At 34.3% G+C, this 24634-nt stretch overlaps 2 protein-coding genes across 2 annotated transcripts in view; one reads left to right on the top strand and one right to left on the bottom strand.

Annotated features, from left to right (window-relative positions):
• Positions 1-2057: 2057 nt before the first annotated feature.
• Positions 2058-24634, bottom strand: part of LOC133322726 (MOXD1 homolog 1) — a 30867-nt gene continuing 8290 nt past the window's right edge. The window contains exons 2-11 of the mRNA XM_061531691.1: positions 6759-6914; positions 5149-5352; positions 4967-5079; positions 3892-4085; positions 3669-3770; positions 3409-3572; positions 3115-3330; positions 2551-2854; positions 2317-2483; positions 2058-2249 (exon numbers count right to left, since the gene is read on the bottom strand). Coding sequence (XP_061387675.1) covers positions 2058-2249; positions 2317-2483; positions 2551-2854; positions 3115-3330; positions 3409-3572; positions 3669-3770; positions 3892-4085; positions 4967-5079; positions 5149-5352; positions 6759-6914 — 1812 coding nt within the window. The remainder of the gene's footprint in view (positions 2250-2316; positions 2484-2550; positions 2855-3114; positions 3331-3408; positions 3573-3668; positions 3771-3891; positions 4086-4966; positions 5080-5148; positions 5353-6758; positions 6915-24634) is intronic.
• LOC133322758 (DNA replication inhibitor plutonium) lies at positions 5902-6649 on the top strand. The gene is made up of 4 exons (XM_061531723.1): positions 5902-5917; positions 6001-6198; positions 6269-6472; positions 6567-6649. The coding sequence occupies exons 1-4, from the start codon at positions 5902-5904 to the stop codon at positions 6647-6649; spliced, it is 501 nt and encodes a 166-aa protein (XP_061387707.1).

A 24634-nucleotide genomic window follows, 5' to 3' on the forward strand; every position in this document is an offset into this window, starting at 1 on the left:
GGGAATTGCTTGGGTCGTCAACACTTTGGGGGAATCATTGATGTCTGACCTTGTAGAGTTCGAGACTGAGGGTGCCAAGGCAGCCACACCAACATCAGTCGAAGGTTCGCATTCATTGTTGTTTTGTTTTTTGGGGGGGGGGTGTATTAAAAATTGGCTCCATAAAAAGTGCTGTTAGTGAGGATTTGAGGTCGACCATGGCATAGCCTCTTACCATGGAAAGGACTTGGCAACTAAGCCTGAAACACTTGTTGAGGCGCCCAGGTATCAACAAGGCTCCGTTCTAATACAGTCGGTACCCTGACTGCAAACCGTGGAACGCTGATAGGCACGAGGTCGCATGACACCCCAGCGTTAGGGGAGACACTTTAAGAAGGTAGTGTCCCAAACCTTGAGATGGATATATGGGAGGGGCGCCATTCTCGCCTCCACGACTGTTTATTGGTTATTAACAGTTACCCAACGCCTCCACCTTATGGTGGAGGGTATAAAAACATTTCAAAATTTAGCATTATTTTTGGCATTTTAATTTATTTTGTAGAATTTTCTAGCATTATTTTAATGCAGATTTAGCTGCAACCTTATTTTGATCTGGTCACACTGCTTTTGACTGCGATGTTTTTTTTTCAAATGGTTTAATATGACTACGAAATTGATTGTAATTTTCACCACCTTAATTTTTGTTTTTATGTTTTAAATAAATAAATGCGTTTTTGGCATGGCATAATTACAGAAGGTTGTCTCATTTGAGATGTTAATAATGACAAGCCTTTTTAATTGGAACTCATCTATCAATTTCAAATTGTTTGAAAAATGAATATTCCGTAGAGCAGGTTTACAGTCGACGTTCTAATCTAACAGAGTTTATAGTCCACGTTCTAATTTCGTTAAGTGCCGCTTGACTATCGAAATTGTGCCGATAACGAGTCACTAGTACACAGTTTTTTGACTAACTCCGCTACTTTCAGGATTGGTAAAATCTCTGCTATAAAAACGCTACAATTATTATTTAGTTTGTAGAAAATGCCCGCACCGGTGCCCATACCTCATGTATATATTGACATATATATCAGGACACGCTGCTTGGTATTGTTATCCAAAAGTCATTAAAATTAAATGAAATATAAGCAATTGAACTTCTGTTGTGGTAGAGTGTGTAATCTCCTGTTGTGTTTAGGACATTTGGCTAATAGTTCTGTAGTATTCCGGAAAGTGTGGCTAGGTTTCCCAGCATTGGGAATAAATGCCACCTTTACTTTTCTCCACAGAATTGGTATGAGCAATACCAAGGATATAAAAATATCTTTTGATCTAATCGCAAAACCTCCTTTTAACTAAAAACACCATTAATGTTTTTTCAAAAAAATATTTTAAGATATATTTATTGTTTTTTGTTATTCCAAAAACATCTAAAAACTAAACTTAGATTTAAATCTTTGGATTCAAAAATTATATGATTAACATGTTAAACTTGTAATAAGTACAAATGGCTTACAGAATATAATTACTAAAACAAATATACATTAGAAGAATTGTGAAGAGATTCTAAATGACTTTTCAAAATCCTTAATTTTATGACTCATTGTATTATCCGGATATGTTTGTTTAGATTTTGTTTTTTTTGCTGACTTTTGCAATGAAATGAAAAATCTAGAACAGCCACATTTTTAATACTTCTAAAAAAATTAATGATATATTGGACAGTTCCTGTAATGTGTATGGGATTCAGCCTTACATTGGATACTGTGATAAGGGTCCGTTAAAATTAAATGGAAATTGTTTAACATAGATTATTATTGGACAGATGAGTTATTTTTTGATTACTAATATTTATAGTTTACTTATAATTTATTTATTGGTTAGATTAGGTATATATACTATAATTTCAACTTTTAAAGTATTAACGGACCCAAATCATGTAAAATTTTAAAACTTTTGAGTTTTAAATTTCAATTCAGTATCTCACTTTTATTAAATGTTATTACAATACTAGGTGTGTTGTTAATATTTACAAAGGAGGGTGAGAAAGAAAATATGTGTATGTGTTGTATGTAACCTTATATGTAACGCATAAATATAGAATAGTTTAAAAGTAATAAGTAACTTAAAATGTAATATTTCAGTGATGTGCTTGTGATGGTTGCTGACTTAGAGCTTAAGGGTGCACTGTCCATTAACATTTGATAGGGACACAGACTGGGTGGCTTGACAAATGTGGTAAAGTTCGGATAACGTATAATTTCCGAGGGCTGTAAAAAACACATGGAAACAAAAATTAATATATTGAAAGCGGGAGAATGAAACCAAAATACTAACAATAGATATAGCATCATTGGAAACCCGACAGAATGTCATATGTTTGCCGTTGATCATGCTCTGCTCAACCCGTTTCGTAAACAATGGCTCCGACCATGGCAGTTGATTCAGATGTGATAGAAAAGTACGATCATGAAATTCCACGGGATCGGATATAATTAATTTATCTACAAAGGAAAAAAACATATATTTAGTAAATATAATTTAAATTATAAAGTATATACGACTACTTACTTAGTAAGGACTCTTCGTAGAGAATGTCTTCTTCCGTCATATTAGCCCTATTGGGTTTTGTTTTTGCATATATGGTATTTGGTATATAGTCCAATACATTGCCATTGTAAAGGAATAAATTCTCAACGTCTGTCATATTCAGTGAATAGAATTGATAGACACCAAATGTTTCGAAAAATTCACGTACGGGTGTCATACTATAACAGCCGGCCAGATCAATGCGAGGATAATATGTAATGAAGGAGAGGCACATTTCTTGTTTGGTCGAATAGCCACCAAAGGTAGGACGTTTACGTGATGTAGTCTGCAATAAATAAAATAGAAATGTTGTTAATAGTGTTTAGGAAAAATTAAAGTGAGGTTATGTATATCTACTCTTGTACCCAATTAATGAGAGCTGTTAATTTTTTCACGAAATATGAATCTTTTTTATGAAAATATGAATCTTTAATGTTCACAATTATATCAGGAATGATATATATTAATGTTGAATTTTTTTCAGATAATCTTCTTTAAATTAATATATGTAAATATACAATTATTCAGTATTTTCCACCTGCTTACCTCATAAGCACAATCGGTTATAATATAATCACCAGGCAGGACAACAGTTTCATTTTCCAATTGTCTGACCTGCTGATAATTATAATCATAATTATCATCTTCAATGATTCGTGGCAATTCCTTGCCATTTCGTACGTGTCTTAACGTCATTTTACGGCCAGCACGATGTGAATGCAAAGTTCCGGAAATTATTTTAATACCATCTTCGGGAAACATCTGTTGGTGCAAACAAGAAAACAAAAAATAAATAAATAAATGACAAAGGTTATGGTTAAATTAAATAAAAACACTTACCACGTTCGAACAGGAGGGACCACATATACCAACATTACGATATAACTTTTGGCCGGGTGGTATTAATTGGGTGTCGGAAACGGAAACGCCTGAAATCATGACACCACCATCATGTTTTCTCAAGTGTTTGCTGTAGTGAATGCGGAATCCCGAATGGTCAGTGGCTGGAACGAAAAAATGCACAAACAAAATAAAACACGAAAATAAATTTTGCCATAATGAAATCAGAAAAAAATCAATTTATTGGTTTATGGTGTTACCTTGTAAAGCTAAGGGATTATCATAGTGTATTTCTAGCATATAGTATTTTGCTCCGGTTTTACCGCCAACTGGTATTCCAACATGGGGTGGTAAAAATTGACCTAAAAAACAAAATAACAAGAATCGATGATATATGAATGCACACCCATGCATGGAACTATCGTAACATAGTTGTAAACAAATTGATTTGTTCGTCTGCCATGCCATGCCATAACAACTAACCTGTGGAGCCAATTGACCAAACGGCAACTGGTGTAATACATGCATCCCAATCGCGTGGCGTCAATAAATTGCTATTGCAAACCGCACCGCTGCTCTTTACCCACACATCCCATGAAGCCGGATCAGAGCCAGGATATGATTTAGTAGAGCATTCGAACAATGTCATGTGGTGTACTAACGGTTGTGCTGATACACTGCAAAAGGGTAAACGAAATAAATTGGAAATATGAAAATTAATAAATTATTATTTTATGGAATGACGTGAATGGAAATAAATTTTGAAAATAAATTAACTCATTCAGTGAGAGATAGAATGCAATCTAGATATGAAGATTTAGTGGGGAAGCGGTTAAATAGATTGATGAATCGTATATTTTCTAAGATCAAATGTGGTAAGTGGAAAATGATGTACACGATAAAGAATGAAAAAATATTGCTATAATGAACAAATGGAATATTTTCTAGGATTATGACTGCATTGTATTTAACAAAAGAACGAGGTCATAATTTATGTATTAATTTATAGAAAACAAAAAAATTATAAAGTGGATTCAAAGTCTTAATTGAATAAAGGGATTAAAATAGTACCAAAGGCATCTTAATACTAATTGAATAAAAGTTTTAAAATAGCACGAAAGGTCTTTTCTAGGAAAATGTATAAAATTATGAAAGATTATGCAGTAAAATTGTAGTTTCTATTATCTTATTGTCACCTATTCTAACCAAACAAACATAGACCAAATGATTTATGATGAAATTGTCATTGTACAACCAATTATCATTGTTCTCCAACCATATCGTCCATATAAAATACGGACGTAATATCATGCAAACGACATTTATGTATGTAGATTACTCAGCATTACGTTCATAGATGTTTTTGAATATCATGTCTATTGTTTTGACAGATGCTTAAATAATAGAAAAAAGGGTGTAGACAACCATAATAAAGCGCCAAACTGTCAATAAAGATGACATAGAATCTTTTTGTGTGTTTCTTCTCTACAAAATATTTGCCAAACACGTCAAATTGATGCAAAGGACGACATGCATGTCATTTTCAAATAACACATACCTTGCTCGTGTCAATAATGCTTCGTAACCAATAATATGATGTTTTTCGGTTAGACTGGGTGCCTTAATGATTTTACACCAATACAATGTGTCCATGGATGAGTCTATGGTAACCTGTAATGAAGACAAAAATTGAGAAAAAACATTAAAAAAGAAAATAAAAAATTAATAAGTGGCACTTACGTTTTGCACGGTAACATCCCATTTTTGTGTATCCAATTGATGTCTTGAGGTAGTTGATGATGACGATGAGCTGCCATGATTTTTACGAAACATGGGTCCAAGCAAATGTAATGGTTTGAAACCACGATTTTTACCATGACCCTTTAAATTGCCGTGTATGGGATCGGTGTCACCAAAAGCCCAGAGAACTTTTATTGTATCGGTCTGCAAGGAAAATAAAATAATAAAATTTTGTTTAAAAAAGTCATAATTAATTATTAAAAAATAATAGTTGTGACAGTGATTTTTGTAGTAAAGTTTGAACACGTTGAACGGTTACTATTAGGCAGCATGTACCCCGTTATGATTTGTAGGGTTCTATATATTTAGGCTAATTATGGCCACTCTGCCTTTGAATTAATTGTATTATGCTTATTCAGGTCTTGTGAAAACTACTAAAGGACCCAACTTATAAAATTTACTTAATTGACATTATTAGTTTTGTTAGCCGATGGCAAATATTCCTATAGAGTGTGATATATGGAAAAAAGTGTTATCGTAGTAAAAAATAGTAGATTCTTGCAGTACGGGAACAGACCGAAAGTTTAAGTGATCGTTTAAAACCTGTAATCGATATCAAAACTAAGTGACGTTTATCTCCACTAAATTATCGTTCTCTCTCAAAGATCCAGTGAGGAAATATCACACTCCGTTGTATACAGTTAATCGTAAACAAATTCTTGCAAAAATAAATTGATTTACAGCATCCTCATTATGTCTAAAATAAATGGTAAAATTTATAGTTTAATAAATTTAAATGTACAAAAAACATTTATTTACAAAAATTAATCGAATTTCTGTATTTTGCTATAGCTCTTACATGCGTCCAACAAAATGACATCTGTTCGTTGCGCATTGTCTGCACCATGGCTGGTGATAAAAAACATGAATTGGAAGAAGTTGATTGTTATGGCAATACGGCCCTATTAAAAGCATGTTACCTGGGTAAATTGGAGGCGGCCATAACCCTTTTACAATTTGGTGCCAATGTCAGAGCTGTTAACCATTTTGGTAAGACGGGGAAATTGAGCGCATGTGGGCGGCAAATAACGAACAATATGAATTCTCTATTAACGTACAGGACAAAATGCTTTGACCTTGGCCACATGTTCGGGTAATATGGATTTAATACGTGAATTGTTGCGCTATTGTACGTACAAAGAATTTAATAATAGCACCCTGACACCGGCATTGTGTGTGGCCACAATGCGACAAAATTGGACTTTGGTGAAATTCTATAAAGATTTAGATAATCACAACAGTGAAGATATACAGACGGCTCATGGTATGTAATCCCCGGCAAAAGGATTGTAATAAATTTTCAACTGATAAGGCTTTTTGTTATGGGGATTTTCTTTTATTTTTGTTTTTTTGTACAGGTTTAAATTGTGAGGATCTGATGTCGTTCTTTAGTCTGCGTAAACCTGTGGCCACAAAACAATTTAAGACCATACATGTTTAATATTTTTTTATATTGTGTTCTTTTTTCGTTAACTTTTTTATGTTTTTTTTCGTATTTAGTTTAAATAAATTAACTTTTTTAAATGCAATCGGTGTGGTTGTTTACTTACCCCTAATGGAATATCGTAGGGATCACATGTCTCGATTTGCCTATAGAATTCAACCTGAGTGTGAGTGCTATTTTGAAAGCCATCCAAAACTATATAATTTTGGGTATCATCTTGTATGGGCGCAGCATTACTTTCAGTAAAAGAACCATGACAATCCTGAAAAAAAAAAACAGAAAAAATATATGAGGTAAAACGGCATATACATTAGAACTTTTTACCGGGTTAACCTACTTTATGAGGCTTTATTTAACATATATGCAAAGGAATTGACAATTGAAACCTACTGGGTTAACCTAATCCTGTACAATGTAAACGTACTATTAGTATTTGCAAATTTTGATACTTTTCGACTAACTAATAAATATCTTATATTTGAAATATATAGGTAAATAAACATGAATTGCTGAAAAGTGTCTGTACAAATATTTCGACCCATTAAGACCTGAAGACATAAAACATGTCGGATATTTAAAAATATATATGCAATTTTATATTCCATTGCAACTCATTGAAACCTTCCTCGGAGACCCAAAATTTTTTGAAACTACCACAGGGATCCCAATCTTTGAAATAGAGTTCTGACATTTTTAATCCTTTGAGCCCCGAATTTTTTCCGCAATCTTAAAACAAATTTCTGTTCACAAATTTGACATCGCTACATCCTTGCATTCGGGAGATACAGTACATTCAAATTAATGTCCAATATCAAGAAAATCAAATGCAAAATCGGCAGAAAAATCATTTTAATCTATTCTCTATATTCATTTTTACCAGAATCAATAGTAATTCTGATAGCAGAGTTCGTACAATTTGAATACGAAGCGATTTAAATAATTTGGACTGTACACACAAATTAGTACTGTACACAAATTTACCCTCTTCTCTATACTGAAAAGCTCATAACAAAATCCATAATCAGGTCTTGACATATGGAATCCAAATAATATATATCTACTAGCTGCATATTAAATATAAGCTCTAAAACATTTTGTTGCCTGTGGGCAACATGGGCCACAAAGGGTTAACATACATTTGTGCCACGTATGATTAGCCAATATTCGGTATTTTGCAAACGTAATTATTAATTAAGCCAACTATGTTAATTTAGCTAGAATGGGAAAGTGACCTGAACATAAATAATTATGACACCAACTCCACACGTGCTCAAATAACACACATTTCACAAGTAACATCGACAAATGACGCACTTTATCATACTAGAATCCTTCAACCCCCATTTTTCAATATTTTCTTTTTAGAAATTCTCAAAAATATATTTCAATCGTTAGTGTAAATATTAATAACAATTGTTAATCCTTTGACAAAATGCCTCAACATATCACACCTCCAACACACATCGCCGCTAAGATTTATTTATTAGGTCTTTAAAACCAGCCAACATCATTTATCTACAAAAGTCTTTTGGGTATAGTAGTGGTAGCGAATATCGTTATGAGTGTGTGTTTTTGACATTGGTGTAAAATTTTTCATTTTTAATAAAAATTTCTTAAAAAAACTCCTTTTGAATTTTCAAACACAAATGTATATTTATCACATGGCATATCCTCATGGAAGAAGAAAGGAAAAAATTCCCACATGCCGAAGTGACATGGTTTTTTTGTCATAGTCATTTTTTGTATTCCACCCGCCAGCTCACTCCTTCTTCTTTGTTGTTGTGTCGAGTTTAGTTTCACTGGCATGGGACAATAAAACAATAATTCAAACTGTCACCTGATGAGACATAAGAAATGTAATAAAAAAGTCTAAGCACCAAAGACAATGATTAAGAATGAAGGGGCTCACAACAATGGCAACAAAGCAAAGGCAGTGTTACAAATATATGTACGTGTATGAGAAGTGAGAGAATTATACAAGAAATCAACTTAAACGGGCTTTTCAAAATCAGAAAAAGAATGAAGAAAAATTGAATAAAAAAGAATGTGAGTAATATGATGAACAGTTTACTGAACAACCAACCCATTTTACAGAACATTACGAGACCAGAATGTTTCGTTGATGTTATTGTTGTTGTAAACACTTACAACGTTGACGTCCAACATCATCAACATATCATGTGAATAGAATTAATTTAATGGATTCAAATTGTATTGTGAAGGCATATTAATATACATACATATATATTCACACATAACTACTTTAAAAAAGGCCTTACAGTAGCTAAAAAATATTGGTGGCATATTTAGGCGGATTTAATGCACCATTTCACTGTAACGGGAAATCTAAGAATACTAATAGCATTTTTATGTAGTTATTTGTGTGATTTTCATTAAAATCTATTTAAAATGTTTGTGGACCACTGTCAAAATCATGCTTAACCACCAGCTTCCCATAAATAGGAATTCAATTATTGTTTAGGTTTTGATACCTGCCGAATTGATTGAAATTTGAAAACCACCACATTTTAACAACACGTACGCCAGAATTTATTAGATTGCCCTTTATTCGGTCGAAATAGTTTGGAAAATTTATAATTAACAAATGCTCAGCTGGTGGTAGTTAACGCATCGATGTAAAATAAGGAGATTAATTAAAAGTCTTATTGGACTATATTGGGTAAATATTAAAACAATAAAAGATTGAGCTAAAATTCCTTACATAGGCAGTGCATTAGCCATCAGAAGGTGAAATACACTTCAAAGGATCCATTAAAAATTCACATCATTTATTCGAGGTTTTAAGGAGCTAGTTGGAAACCCATTTTTATTTGCTTATAATTTGAAAATGAATGTACAAAGTTCCCGATCACCCAAAATAGTTTAACACCACCGAGACAAGAGAAAGGGGACTTGTAGACCCATCATAGCCACAAAGTTAATCTCTCGATAGCCCTTAATTATAACAATGCCGATAACTGATAATCAAATGCCTGTTGGAAAATGTTGTGGTAAACTGATAACGAATCTAGATTCAAATTCTTGGAGCAAATTTTACTCCCTCAAAACTTTTAACATTTCTGACAAGTTTTCTAGCAGTTCATCGTTAAATCAGATCCATCGTTAACGTGGCTGAAAATGTATAATATTATAAAATAATAAATGAGACAAACAATTGTCACACTTTCATAAAACATCATATAAGATGTGAGTATGATATGTACTATGTATGAATATTTGTATGCGTACGAATGAATAGTGTTCATATGTATAAAGGTGACGTACGAACGACAAATTATGATGACAAATTTTGTTACATTTCTTTTGTAGTTCGATTTGCCACATATCACATGTTTGGTGTTATCTTGTGTGACACAAGGACTCCCAAGGAGAACAGCAGCAGCATCATCATCATCAACAACAACATGAAAAAATATGGTTACAAACCAACGGAGTAAATATATACATACGTACATATGTTTTCTTTGAATACGACAAAGTGTAGAGAATCACATAAGACCCACACAGGGAGGGGGTCCTTGTTTATTTTACATCATTAAAAGCATTTGACTATAAAAGACAGCTGTCAATCAACATTTTGGTTAAGACTGAAACTGAAAGCCGAGAATAAAACGAAAAAACAACAACATGATGTTGAGATTTATGTAAATCTGAAGAGTAATAAAAAGCAGTGATTTTAAACAAAAGTACATAACAAAGTATTTATTTAGTTAAGCTCTTGAACTCAAAAGCCCCACTATTGTCTCGCCCTCACCTTCTTGAATTATAATTAATGATATAAATATTTTTCTAATTACACTTTTTCTTCAAAACTGTTGCCAATTATCCATTGTTTAGCCCTATTATCATTGTATTAGCTTATCAAAGGATTTATATTCATTTCCAATTTCAAATGAACACTGAACAAAAAGTTAGTTTCTGTGAAGAGGTATTATCCTTTTATTTTTGGGGGGGATAACAAAAAGAAAAGATAATAAAAAGGTTTCAATAAATTCTTGTTGTAAAGTTGTTCAACTCCCTTTATTATTATTGTTAAATGAAATTTTCATGAAAAATTTTCTTTTGAAAGCAACAAGGAGTAGGGGAAATCTTAAAAATGTAAAAAATAAAAAGTCAAAATCAAGGAGGGTTGCAGCTGAAACTTTAGCATTTGCTAAGAAGTTTTTATTCATAGGACTTTACAACACCAGTCAGCCATTTTGCACCTTTTTAAAAAATCAAATCAAATTAGTGTGTAAGAACAAAGAAACAAATTTGATTGATTGCTGGAAACCATATCAATGCCTAAAAGCAGACAATAAATTCGTTTTTGTTAAATAAATGAGTTTGTTAGGAATTTTGACAAAAAAAAAAAAAAAAAAAAAAAAAAAATGGAGCCGGTGGGGGGAAATGTAATTAAACCAATTAATTATATGAATCTGATTAGATGTTATAATATTGGTGAGTGAGGGGATGCAACATTTCGACTGTCTAATGCTGTAGGCGTGAAATTAAAGTCAGTTCATAAATGAATAGGTGCTACAAATTATTCTTTTTAATTCTTGTTCAGCGTTTTTTATATTTTGGTTAAAGAAAATAAAGTGTAATAAAAAATGGGTTTAATGAGAAACGGAGTCTTTAGAAACTCAATACCCTTTCGTAAAAAATAAGTACCGATGCAGGTGCTGGGGGAGAAAGTAAGAATTCGTTCAACTGAAGTGTGAGTGCTAATTGGATGTTCCATATTTCAGTTTAAGGCCAGGGTTTCGAAGTCGGACTCGACAAAGTAACACGGCACTTAGGTTATGTTTTGAAAAATGTCGCCTTCCAAAAAATGATTTGGGATTATGGTGTGGAATGAGTGAAGTTTAGGTGAGTCGAACTATTTATATCCTCCTCCATAGCGTGATGAAGCTTCGATAATATTATAGGGATTATATTGTGGATATGTACCACATGTACCAAAATAGAAGAAACGTGTATCGGCATTTTAAAAGTATACCTTGGAAGGTAACCTAAAGAGGCGTGGCAATATTTCCCGTTTCCAAGACATTTGAAAATATTCGGATTAAAATTTTTCGAAATCCTTGCATTTTATGTATATGGTGTCTTTGGCAATATTACTGATATTAATGTGAGGAATATTTTTGGCTGATACGAGTCAGTAAGGGCGGTATTTTCGGTTCTCTTTTCCAGAAATAATAGAAACGTTGTTATAGCATGTCATAATAAATTATATAGGTTGGTATATTCTGCTACAACCATTAAAACGCTGTTGGACCTTATATTGGGCAATTTCATTTTATTCGATGCATTTATATCTTTGGAAAACTTAAAAAGCTTACTTACAGCCATATCGTTTTTAAATGAAGCTAGAACCATCAGAATACTTAAAATGTGTCTAAACCTTTGATCAAAAATACCAAAAGTCGGATGGGGCCGACTTTATGGTACACTTCACCATTTTCGATGCATACAAGAGATGATAATATGTACAATATCCTTTATGTAGAACAGACATAGCATCTTTGGAAGACCATTAAAATGGAATCGGATGAAATTAAAATTGTGATCTACAGATATTTGAAATCTATGAAAAATTGTATGTCAATCGGGCAGAATTAGATTTTTGGTGCACCTTTTATCTAAAATCGGACGAAAATATACATGGGATATGGGAGCATCACAGACGTCAAACTGGACTTAATTCAGTACACTGTGCAAAATGTTCACAGACAAAAAAAATGTTTTTGTTAATCGGACAAATATTGGGAGTTTGGGATCCATTTATCTAAAATCGGACGAAATATATATAGGAGCTATATTTAAATCTGAACCGATTTTCTCCAATTTCAATACGGTTCGTCCTTATGACAAATAAGTGACTGGTGCCAAATTTCATCCAAATCGGATCATAAATACGACCTGTACTTTGTTCATATGAATACATGGACAGACGGACATCCATTTATCTAAAATCGGACGAATCTATATATAGGAGCTATATTTAAATTTTAACAGATTTTCTCCAATTTCAATACGGTTCGTCCTTATGACAAATAAGTGACTGGTGCCAAATTTCATCCAAATCGGATCATAAATACGACCTGAACTTTGTTCATATGAATACATGGACAGACGGACATGCATAAATCAACTCAGAAGGTGGTCCTATAAACATTCTCAAAAGGAACCATGGATCTATCTCGTTTCCTTTTGGCTGTTACAAACATATGCACAAAGACATAATATCCTGTACCATAGTGTCTTGACCTCTCTGTAGCTCTTAGTTTTTTATTATTAAAAAATATTATCTGTTTAATTTTTTTTCAACAATAAAAATAGCACGCATTTTATTTCTACAAATATTTAATTCAAAATAAATCTTTTTTAATTCCAAAGGATTTTCATGTTTGAGTGTTCGGAAAAACAGGAAATTTCCGCACACCCATCCCCTGAAAGGGTAATCATAGATACCATTGTTGTAAATTTGGCTGTTGTTATTTTTAACAAAATTTATTCATTGTCAAAAAATGAAAGGGTTGTGGGAGATTTTCGCCTCCCTCCACCCTGCCAAAAAATAAACACATGCTGTGTGGTCATAATAGCCCTAAATAGAAAGCAAAGAGCATTGAAATATTTTGTGTTTTGTTGTTGTTTTTCCAAATGAATTAAATTAGTATCCCAAGGGTTATCATTGGCCAGCCGGTGGCCTTATTCCTGCGTGCTTCCAATTTTTTTATCGTTTGTACCCAAAATTCCAATTGGCGTGTTAATTGCTTGAACTTTCTCCAGTTGAAATTAATGCCAGGAAGTGGGATTTATTTTCCATTTCGAGTGTTCAGCGAAAAAAGGACCAGTAAACAAACTGAAGGTTTCTGTTGTTTGTTTTGTTCTTTTTTAAGGATTTCCTTTGGCACGGGTTATTTTGAAACAAAACAAAAATTTGAACTAAGTATCTGTTTTCCAATTTATGCACTAAAATAAATTCCAAAAAGATTAAAATCTTTAAATAACTTTTGAAGTGGCAGCAAATTGTTTGGTTTGGTCTGGCAGAGCTTTTGTTTGCAATCAATTCTGTGAGAGCGGTTAATAGAGATACCAACAACAGACTAGGCAGTTTTACAAAAGTGATTTTGTTTTAATGAAAAAAAAAATGGATTTTTATAAAATTTTTAAAATAGCTTCAATGCACCACCAACATCATCATCCCCACACGTATGGTGTAAATGTATGTTTGTAATTTATTATAAAAATTTGTTATTCAAATAAAGAAATTTTGTTAACCTGTCACAGTATATTCCAAGGAATGTTGCGTTTTTTGTTGGTCTAATTCTTATGAAGAAGAGACAAAAATGTGGTTGCATGGTTGGCTGCAGCCATTCAACTTTCTAGCTGACTTTCATACAGTTCACAGAGCGTGACTTTCTTTGTTAATTAGGCAGACAGTTTGAATGTTAGGTTACTTTTGTTTTACCTTCATTCTCCTCATTGTTTATATACGTTATTTTTTAAGGGCACTTAAAATTTCAAAATAGTAGTTAAAAATATTCGTGTGTGTGTCTACTTTATTAAAATGTGCATATTAAAAATTAGGAGTTTTAGTCCCTGTTATCTTTTGGGTGTGAAAGGTAATCTGCTCGAAGTTCATATTTTGTAAAGCACCAAAGTTGCATACAAATTACCGCTCATCTTTGGTAGCAGATTTTTACAATTTCTGCGATAACATCACACAATCATCGCGTTGTATGTAATATCTATTCCTTTACTTAATTAATTAATATACGTTCAGTAAACGTTATCCAACATGATCTGCATAAAAATATTATTTCAATTAAAACATCCTTATGAAAGATATCTTCATAAATATACTCTGAAATATGGATTGAGTTATCGTTTGCATTGAATTACGTTTGCATTGCCTTACAAATATACACAACTTTATACGAGTTTATGTATATTTATGTACGTTTTTATGTACAGTTTACGTCCTTATCTTTGCATTACACCAGCAGCAGAAATGCACTTAAACTTGTATTAAATATTATTATATGTACATGCATGCATTCGCTATAAGGATGTAGTAAACGGTTTAAAAGGAATTTATATGGGGGTACTATGTAAAAATCTCATAAGTTCTGTGTTTTTATAGGAAGACATAAATGTACGCCAGCAGCTTGACATTTTGAAAGTTATAAAAAAGAAGAAGAAGAGATTTGAATTTTTTCATTCATTAAATCCGATATCAGACACATAGCTATAGCTCGAATCGCAGGCATGTAACTCAAATTGTCCGGGTTCGATCCGCTGCAACAAACGGGCCCTCCCACAAATGAAATCCAAAAAATCATCAGTTGAGATATCTGGTATGTTCTTACATGCAGTTTCTCAGTCCCGTAAACAACAGCTACCAGAGGGAATTTTGCTAGAGTTCATTTAGTCTAGGAGTCTCTGTCCGGTATCACAGTTGCACATGACATGAAGGCCTTTAGCCTCCCCCAATTAAAGGCTATATTTATCGCTAATTCAGTCCACCTGTATAATTATTTTGGAGTTGTTCCCCTAAGTCGTTTGCATAAAACTTTTATCGAAAGTGGTTCTAGGGTAGACCACATTCTGCTCCGCCTAACGGGAGCAAAGCTGAATCTAACGACCAAAGGTTGCGGATAGTGGAAAGCCCAATATTACTCCTTGGGTAGCTGTGAATATAAGTAAACAGTCGCTGACAATCAAAGGGCCCTGGGTGAGAGCCTCGGAGGAAATAACCTATGACACCAGGACTGACGAGGCGAGAATTTCGCCGCTAAATATTCAATTCTCAGGTCTTAGGTCACTCCCTTCCTAAGTCGCCTTCCTAACGCAGGGGTGTTAGGCGGCTTCGTGCCTATCAGCGTTTACGGTTTGCAGTTAGAGTCCCGACTGTATTTAAACGAAGTCTTGTTAATGACTGGGCGCATCAACAAGTTATTAAGGTTTTGTTCCCAAGTCATCACTCAACAAAACTTCTTATGGAGCCGAAATTTAAAAATGTTACAGTATGCGATTACTATCGACGATGTCAAAGCAAGCCTGGAGAGGCATACGGACCTTCGCCTTAAGGAAACCGCTTTAGTCAGAAGAGTATTCCAATAAACCTTGACAGACGTGGAAGACGCCACTGTGATTAGCACTACGGTGATTAACGCGATGATCTCCAAATCAGGATGCGCAAACATTCGCTCGTGAATGAATTAAAATACATTCTTTTCGTTTTGTGCTCATTTTACGAATGAATTTATGGCGATAACAACTTTACCAAACGAGCATTCGCTAAAGAATGTTGTGTTTTATTATTCCACACACTTTCTGCTACACACACATTCATTCGTTGTGTAGGTTTACTTTTTTTCATATTTTTGTTTGTTGTTGTTTTTAATAATAACGTTATCATTCGCGATAAATTGAAAACATTCGAAGTCTCGCGCGTGAGCATTCGTGAGAAAGAGGGTATTTTAATCATTCTTCGCACCCTGCTCCAAATCAAGGTTAGTCTTCTCCGATGATGAGAAAGGACGAAATCCCTAGCGAGGACGAAGATCCCAACTTCATCTCCATGACGTACAGTGAAGTCTCCGGAATTCTTAGGCAGTTGACCGTTGAAGTAGAGACTGGAGCTGATGATATTCCCATCGAAAATGTGGATGAATCACCAGCAGAAGGAACTACCACAACTGCTTCTTACAATAGTCGGTATGTTGAGGTTGTTAGCCCCGATTTCCACCCTACATGAATTTACAATGACATAGTTCTGACCGATTTAAGGAATTTTTAATACATACCACATTAGACCATCTTTGGTGTCTTTTCCTCTCGTTTCCTGTCATGTCGCTTCCCCATAATTCACTATATACCTTATAGAGTATATACAAGGGATACTATAAATATTATTGGCCTGCACTGAACGCAGTATTCGGTGTTGTGTTGCTTACAATGATTTGAAAATGTATTTACAAACACGGAAATTAACTTGTGAATATTTTCGTGCGATTATGAAGTATCAGTACGTACGGTTTGACGTACGAACATGTGTTGTGTTGTTTACAGTGACTTGATAACTCAATTTGTCAAAAAAAGGGAATTGACGCACGATAAGAGTGCACTGATGTACTTAAAATTTAGTGTGGAGATGAAGTATCAGTTCGTACGGTATGACGTACGAACATGTGTTGTGTTCACCCAAGTGTCTATAATTTTGTATTCCACATTCTTAGTAGGTTGAGGTTGCTAGCCCAAATTTTCAACCAACTAAAAAGATATTAACACATTTTAAGTTAATTTACATATGCATGTGTGATAAATCAATAACTTTTAAGTAATTTTAATACAATTTAAATTATTGTTTCTCGCTTTCCAATTAAATTCAACATCCTTAATTAATTTAGGTATTTCGTAAAGACAAACTACGTTTAGTAGAGAAATGATAGAAATTGCATTTTGTTGACTGTATACCAACCAATTCAAACAAATACGACTTTAGATTGCCAATATTAGGATGGGGCTGTTATGGACTTTTGTTTATTCCAATCGTATTTGATATTCGTTTGGATTAAAAAAGGAGGGAACGAAGATTCTCAATTTGTGATGATGGGCGATTTATCAATAATCCGCTTATCACAAAGTACGTGTACAAAAAGTGGAAATGCTGTTATTTTTTTTGTTTGATGTACAAATAGCTCTATAAAATCAATAACAAATTCCAGTGAATGAACTGAACTCAAAATTTACTCGTAAAATGTATAACTGCTACTGCAATAATGTCAGGATTATTCTGGTTGTAAGGAAATAACAAGCATATAAAAACGTGGACTAAAAAAGAGTGTAGGTGTTTTAAGACCAACTAATAAGGCTATTGATCAGAACACGTACCAATATTTTATGGTTTACCAAAATAAAAGCTTTCTATTGAAACATAAAATTTTCAAAAGAATAAATTATTGCCACCCTTATGGTCTTTAAATGTTGAACAATAATATGATTAATACAAAATACTGGTTAGATTCTTACAAAAAACTTTTGACATTTCAATATTTGTTTGACATTAAATTTACAAATAATGATGATATACAATTTTTAAACAAAAACTATTAAATATTTATATATTCCCAACAACATCGAAGTCCACCTAATATTTTCTTCTGAAGAAAACAAAGTGTCTTTGAGGACTCCAGGCTTTTGCAGTCATATTCACTTTGAAAGATGGTTTCGTAAGTAAATATTTTCTACAACACAACTACAAGTTAGATGTTTGTGTCTATGTGAAATATTGTATGTCATCCTAATTTGATATACGATATATGTATATATATGTACGTATATAGAACATGAACATAAGTTGTTAGCCCACATATGTATGTATATACAGTTGTGTGATTGTGCGGTTTCTTTCAAATGTGCTAGTCTATCACATCCTTGGCAAAAAGGACAATTTGATTCTATCTAAAAGTATCTTTGAGCTTAAGTACACTCAAGCAAAATATATGTGGTGTTAGGGTGACAAGACAGAGATTCTATAATTTCTAAAGAAAAACAAGATAAGTAACCTAAAAAAGATGAGCATTTAGGAAAGGTAACATTTGACAATGTTTTGTGTATTTTTTGTGGCCCGCCTAAGTGAAATGTGCGAAAATACCTCAAAAAGCTTTTTTCTATTTCCGGGAAATTGAAACAAAGCCTAGAGCCGTATGAATTTCCATAAGTATTGGTCAATAAATGTGGTTTCCTTGGGCGATATTTATATACGTAAAAAGGATAACAAAATATGTTTGTAAATAATTCATACCTAATACAAATCCGATTAGTATTAAAATTGGCTTACGATATGTTCAAAGAATAGCCCAAGGAGGCAGACCGTTTTTTGTAAACGGATATAAAAATGATGTGTAGAAAATAGGTTTAATTTTGCCTAGAGCCGAATAATACACATATTTCCATATTACACTATTCCCCTTTCCCCAAAATCTATGGGAGAAGGGAAATTAAGTAAGAACGTGTGTTCAATGGTTTCTGTGCTGGGGTGTAGGGTTAGAGAAGTAGTTCGTGTAACGAACAAGGAAGAGAACAATGGTTCTTAACAATAATGCCATAATTGAGAGAATTAAATGAACCAAAATCTAAAGATTTTCCGGAACTCCGCGAAATTCTAAATGCGAAGAAGATATTGGGCAATGAAGAATCAAATAGGGTTTCATATGAAAACAGGGAGAGACATTAGGTCATCATTGGTGTCCTTTACTTTCGTTTCTCGCCATGTCCATAATTAACTATATTCCTTATAGAGTATATAGTACAGGGGATACGATATATATTTCTGGCATAAGGCAACACTGAAAGTTTTTAGCATAAACGTACTCAGTACGATTTGAGGTACGACCATGTGTTGTGTGATGATGATGTGAAAAATAAATTTACAAAAAATGAAATTGTGAATATTTTAGTGCGATCATTTTTCCCAACTTTCATCATTTTATAAAGATGAAGTTTCAGGTTTAACGTACGAATATGTGTTGTGTTGTTTGTGTAATGTGTAATGAACGATTTTTCATGTGACCTACCGAGGCATACATTTCTTCTACCATAGCATATTCGACATTGCATGAACGTCTGGCGAAAAATCGACATGTTCTCGTTGTATCCGCATAATTCGAAAATCGATTGAAAAGGTCGATTAATGCAAATAATAGTTTCGTCACAGTTTACGAATGAGCTTTTTGAAGCCAAATCCGAATACTGTTCATAGAAAAAGCTCTATGGAAAAACTAGACATTTGTCGACTGTTCCGTTTGAGCATAGCATGTGGCTTACAAATGTCGTTACTGGATATGATGTATTTATGTCCATCTTTTAGAAAGCTTTCTTGAATCTAGCTGAGCATGTAAAATCTATAGTGGTGCGTCAAAATCGCACACTTCGTCCCCTGGTGTATAAAACTCATATTTTCCAAATCTATTCAGAATGTCCTGTGGCATTTGAATTTCTATAATCTCAGCATATCAAAAGAATAATTATTTGCCAATACGTAGTCCCAGTAGTATTTCAAGCTTTTCCCAAAAACAAATTCCATAACTCCCCTCCCCATTCCCTTCTAACAAAATCCACGAGGTTGCTGAAATAGACCACATGACATTTCTGATGTGTTCCATTTCATATAACCATGAGGGAAGCTTCAAATGTCTCTTATTTTCTCTTCCAATTTATTGTCATCTAAACTCTCAGGCTCTGAATATATTTTCTTCGAGTGTTTGATAAATTAACCAAAATTTTTGGACAAAACTATAATTTACAATCTTATGTGACCACACAACTTGTTGGCTCTCCATCATCATCATCTTCATCATCGGCAGCAGCAGTGGCCGCAGTATCATTACAGTTTGTCTCATATATGGTGACTCAAATTGTATACATTTTCATCTAAACTATTATGGTAAGACGTCGTCTGTCGTCGTATCGGAAAACAAACTTTTCTATTGAGATGAAAAACAACAACAGCATTAACAACCACCTACACATTTTATTGAGTGTAGTGTATTGTCATTTCGGTCCTTTGTCCTTAGACGGTTATCCACAAACTGTTGTTGACGATAATGTTTCATTATTAATAAAGCAATTTATTGGATGAAAAAAAAAAATATGAGCGAAAGAACACACATGGCCCGATTTTCTGGTCAACAACAAACAGCTGGAGCTGCAGCAGCAGCAACAGGAAACGAAACCGAAGACAGTGACATATTCTCAAAGATAAATTTGAATTAGGACATTGATATTGATGACTATTTTGTCAATGTCAGTTTTTGTGAAATGTTACACTAGATAACAAAATGGAATGGTAGAATGCCACACAAACGAAGGATAATTGTTGGAGTTGGGTAAATATGTGTGTGATAAACGTTTTGGGATTTTTTGTTCTTTTGGTAAAATTGAATTGTAAATATGTGAATGGAAACAAATTGAAATATGTTTTAAATTTCTTTAAACTATTTTAAATAATTGCAAAGAAATGCTTCTTTCCAAGAAGAAGAAACAGAAGTTTCTCATTTTTGTCAGATTACAGTTTTTTCTTATCGTTATGCACATTGTGGGAAACAAATTTTACTAGCTGGGAGATTAAGATTTCAAATGAATTTTTTTTTTAATTATTTTCGTTTACTTGTATTTACACAGAATCATTATTGTTTGCTTGTTCTGAATATTAAATTTCTGTTTCTTAATTCATGGTAAGAATGTGTCATCTGTTTTGCATGCAAAGCCGGCACAGTGTGGTTTGTGTTGAAGTAGAGAAAAGTTTCGGAAAACTTTGATAAGTACAATTAAGTTACTTTGTAATTGAATAAAATGCGAAGTGGGATGCATTTGTAGATAAAATTTAGGTTTTCTAAAAACGAAGTTAATTCAAATGGTAGTATTTCCAAAGAAAAATACCTGTACCACAGTGTGGTGAAGGGTATAAATACAAATGACTACTTCCTACATATTTAAACCAGTAAGGAAAGTAGTAAAGTCGGACGGGGCCGACTATATGATACCCTTCACCACTATGGGTATATTAAACAGGACTATTAACATGAAATTGGATGAAATAAAATATGTGATATTTATTTAAATGTGAATCTACCTAGATCTATCCTTAAAGTATGTAAATCGACTTCAAACAAATATAAATAGGTCATCCGTTGGGCTATTTCTGTGCTTCTAGAAAACGCAACTACGTAATTCTATGCTCAATTTTGTAAGTTGTGCAAAATTTGATGTCAATCTGACTAACATGAGGAGTTTGATGTCCAATTTACTTGAAATCTGGCGAAAATATATATGGAAACTCTATCCAAATATTAAGCAATTTCAAACAAACTTGTCACAGGTTAGGTTATACTAATTTCAGAACGTTTTGTTCCTTTCAGCATTTTGGTTCCTTGGTGCATCAATTACTTAAAATAAATCTATAATAAAAGGGAGCTATATCTAAATCTGGACCGATTTTCACGAAACAAGGCAGACATCACTCTAGGCTCAATTTCGTGCAAATCGAAAGATATATAGCGACTTTGGTGTACCATTTACATTAAATCGGACGAAACTATATATGGGAGCTATATAGAAATCTGAACCGATTTTCTCGAAACTTGGCAGACAATTCAGTCTAGGCTCTATTCAGTACGTTATGCCAAATTTCATGCAAATCGAAGGATATATAGGGACTTTGGTGCACCATTTATATGAAATCGGACGAAACTATATATGGGAGCTATATCTAAATCAGGACCGATTTTCACGAAACTTGGCAGACATCATTCTAGGCTCAATTCAGTACGTTGTTTTAAATTTCGTGCAAATCGAAAGATATATAGGGACTTTGGGGCACCATTTACATTAAATCGGACGAAACTATATATGGGGGCTATATCTAAATCTGGACCGATTTTCTCGAAACCTGGCAGACATCACTCTAGGCTTAATTCAGTACGATATGCCAAATTTCGTGCAAATCGAAAGATATATAGGGACTTTGAGGCACCATTTACATTAAATCGGACGAAACTATATATGGGGGCTATATTTAAAACTGGACCGATTTTCTCGAAACTTGGCAGACATCACTCTAGGCTTAATTCAGTACGATATGCCAAATTTGGTGAAAATCGAAAGATATATAGGGACTTTGGTGCACCATATACCATAAATCGGACGAAACTATATATGGGAGCTATATCTAAATCTGGACCGATTTTCACGAAACAGACATCATTCTAGACCTAAATGATTAGGCTGTACTAAATTTCGTGCAAATCGAAAGATATATAGGGACCGTTTACATTATATCGGTTAACTATGTAGATGGGAGCTATATCTAAATCTGAACCGATTTTTCCCAATTTCAATAGGGTTCGTCCTTGGGCCGAATAAGTGACATATGCCAAATTTCATCCAATTCGGATCATAAATGCGACCTGTACTTTGTTTACAATTTAACATGGACAGACAGACAGACGGACGGACGGACATGCATAAATCGACTTAGAAGGTGATTCTATGCATGTTCTCAAAAGGAACCATGTGTCTATCTCGTTTCCTTTTGCCTGTTACAAACATATGCACAAAGACATAATACCCTGTACCACAGTGTGGTGAAGGGTGTAAAAACTGGGCTATGAGATTACCAAGTATTTATGAAGAAGATCGAAAGTCCATCTTGAAAAGTTGACTTTGGGTTTTCCTCAAAGATCGAAAGTCGCCTTCGACTTTTAAACAAAAAAGTCGATTAATCGATTAGTCGAAAGTCGATTTACTTATCCCTAATCGAGTCCAGGCTCCACGTTTTGGCCGAAGATTTCACGCAAACAGAATTAACCATCCTTTACCGGAATAGTCGCCACAAGAAACATGCGGCCCACTTGCTTTAAAGTACATCTGTCACGAAACGGTTTTATTGAGTTTGTCTTCGAAGACCCGCGGTCGATTGTTGTTTTTTTTTCGGGATCCATGATTCGTCACGATCTTAGAAACCTATATGGGCACCGCGAACATATCTATATATGCAAAACTCGATACGAGTATTTTAAGCGATAGTCAAATGCGGGATCTAACGACAAAATCCCCGGTTTTTACGGAATGGAATGTTGAAATTAAGCCTATATTCCACGAAATGTCACGTACAATGTGGCACAATTGCCGTTTTTTAGCCACCTACGCCTTTGAGCGAGCGTCAGATACTAAACCAATTTTTTAAAGAGCTATTGAATGAATGGTGCTTCATCACAATACAAAGAGTTTGTCAGTCTCATACCGGGCGCGTCCCCAGGTGGCGGATAGGGGGAAGTAGGATGATCAGACTATCTCATTACTATCAGGTTAACCTGGAGGTAAAGGAATAGTCTGATCACCCCACTTTAGGGCTTTTTTTGCCCCGCGGACCAAAACTGACTACGGGGGTGTTCCCCTAAAACAAAAAACAAAAGATGGAAAGTAAGAAGATAAAAGAAAAAGTTACGGTGCAGAGCCTAAATAACTCAGTACCGGCGGGTGTCGTTGATCTGCCCACGAGTCACGCCCCGTCGTCATCCAGCGATCGTGAGAAAAAATCTCCTACAGATGTGGGTGCCTTGGCATCTGTAGTCGAGGGTATCGCTACAAGCACTCAGCCAGCAGGCACAAACAAATTAGACTTCGGTCACCACCGGGGAGGCGAAAGCCTGACCCAACCCTCAGAGGCAGGTGGAGACTCAAACTCTAACTCCGGGTCTGACCAAGAAAGTAAGGCCGATATAACCGTCCTAGAATGCCGGAAGAGAGAAGAGGCCGATAGGATGGTGGAAGAAGTGAGCAAAGACATAGCGAAGCTCACAACAAAAAGAAAGCAGCTATCTGGGACACAAAGGCGAAAACTAGAAACAAAATTAAACAGGAACGGGATGCCCTGAAGGATAAGCTTGACCTTCCCTCCACTTCCTCGGAAGCGGCGAAGAGGATAAGGTCTCCGGAGGAGCATACCAATGTCAAACCTGCAAAAAAGAAAAGGAGCTTCACGTCGACCGATAGCAAGAAAGGCTAAGCATCACCCCTAGTAAAGGAGGCTGTCTACAGAATCCATCGACTGAGAGTGGCGAAGCTGGCTCTAATATCGAGAAGACGGACGCTACATCGAAATCTTCCGTCAAGACTGGGAATCCCAAAAGGAACACCCAGCCTTCACGTAAGAGGAAGACAGTAGCAACAATCGGTAAGGAGCCGCCGTCTTATGCAAAGGTTGCCAGAAGGCGCTACAGGGACGAGCTCTGCTATGCGTGGTTTTATATTTGTCGGGATCGGGATCGGTGTTGAGAGTTTCTCTCTCTTGAGAGAGTAATTAGAGTTGCGCTATTTTTAATTTTGTAACAAGCGTACTTTTTGTTCACAAAAGGTACGAATTGACATAAACGTACCAAAACAAAAATTATATTTTTATTATTCGTG

This window comes from Musca vetustissima, unplaced genomic scaffold (genome assembly GCF_032173495.1).
Source record: "Musca vetustissima isolate MV318-11 ecotype Yass unplaced genomic scaffold, APGP_CSIRO_Mvet_v1 utg17462, whole genome shotgun sequence".
NCBI classification, from domain to species: domain Eukaryota; kingdom Metazoa; phylum Arthropoda; class Insecta; order Diptera; family Muscidae; genus Musca; species Musca vetustissima.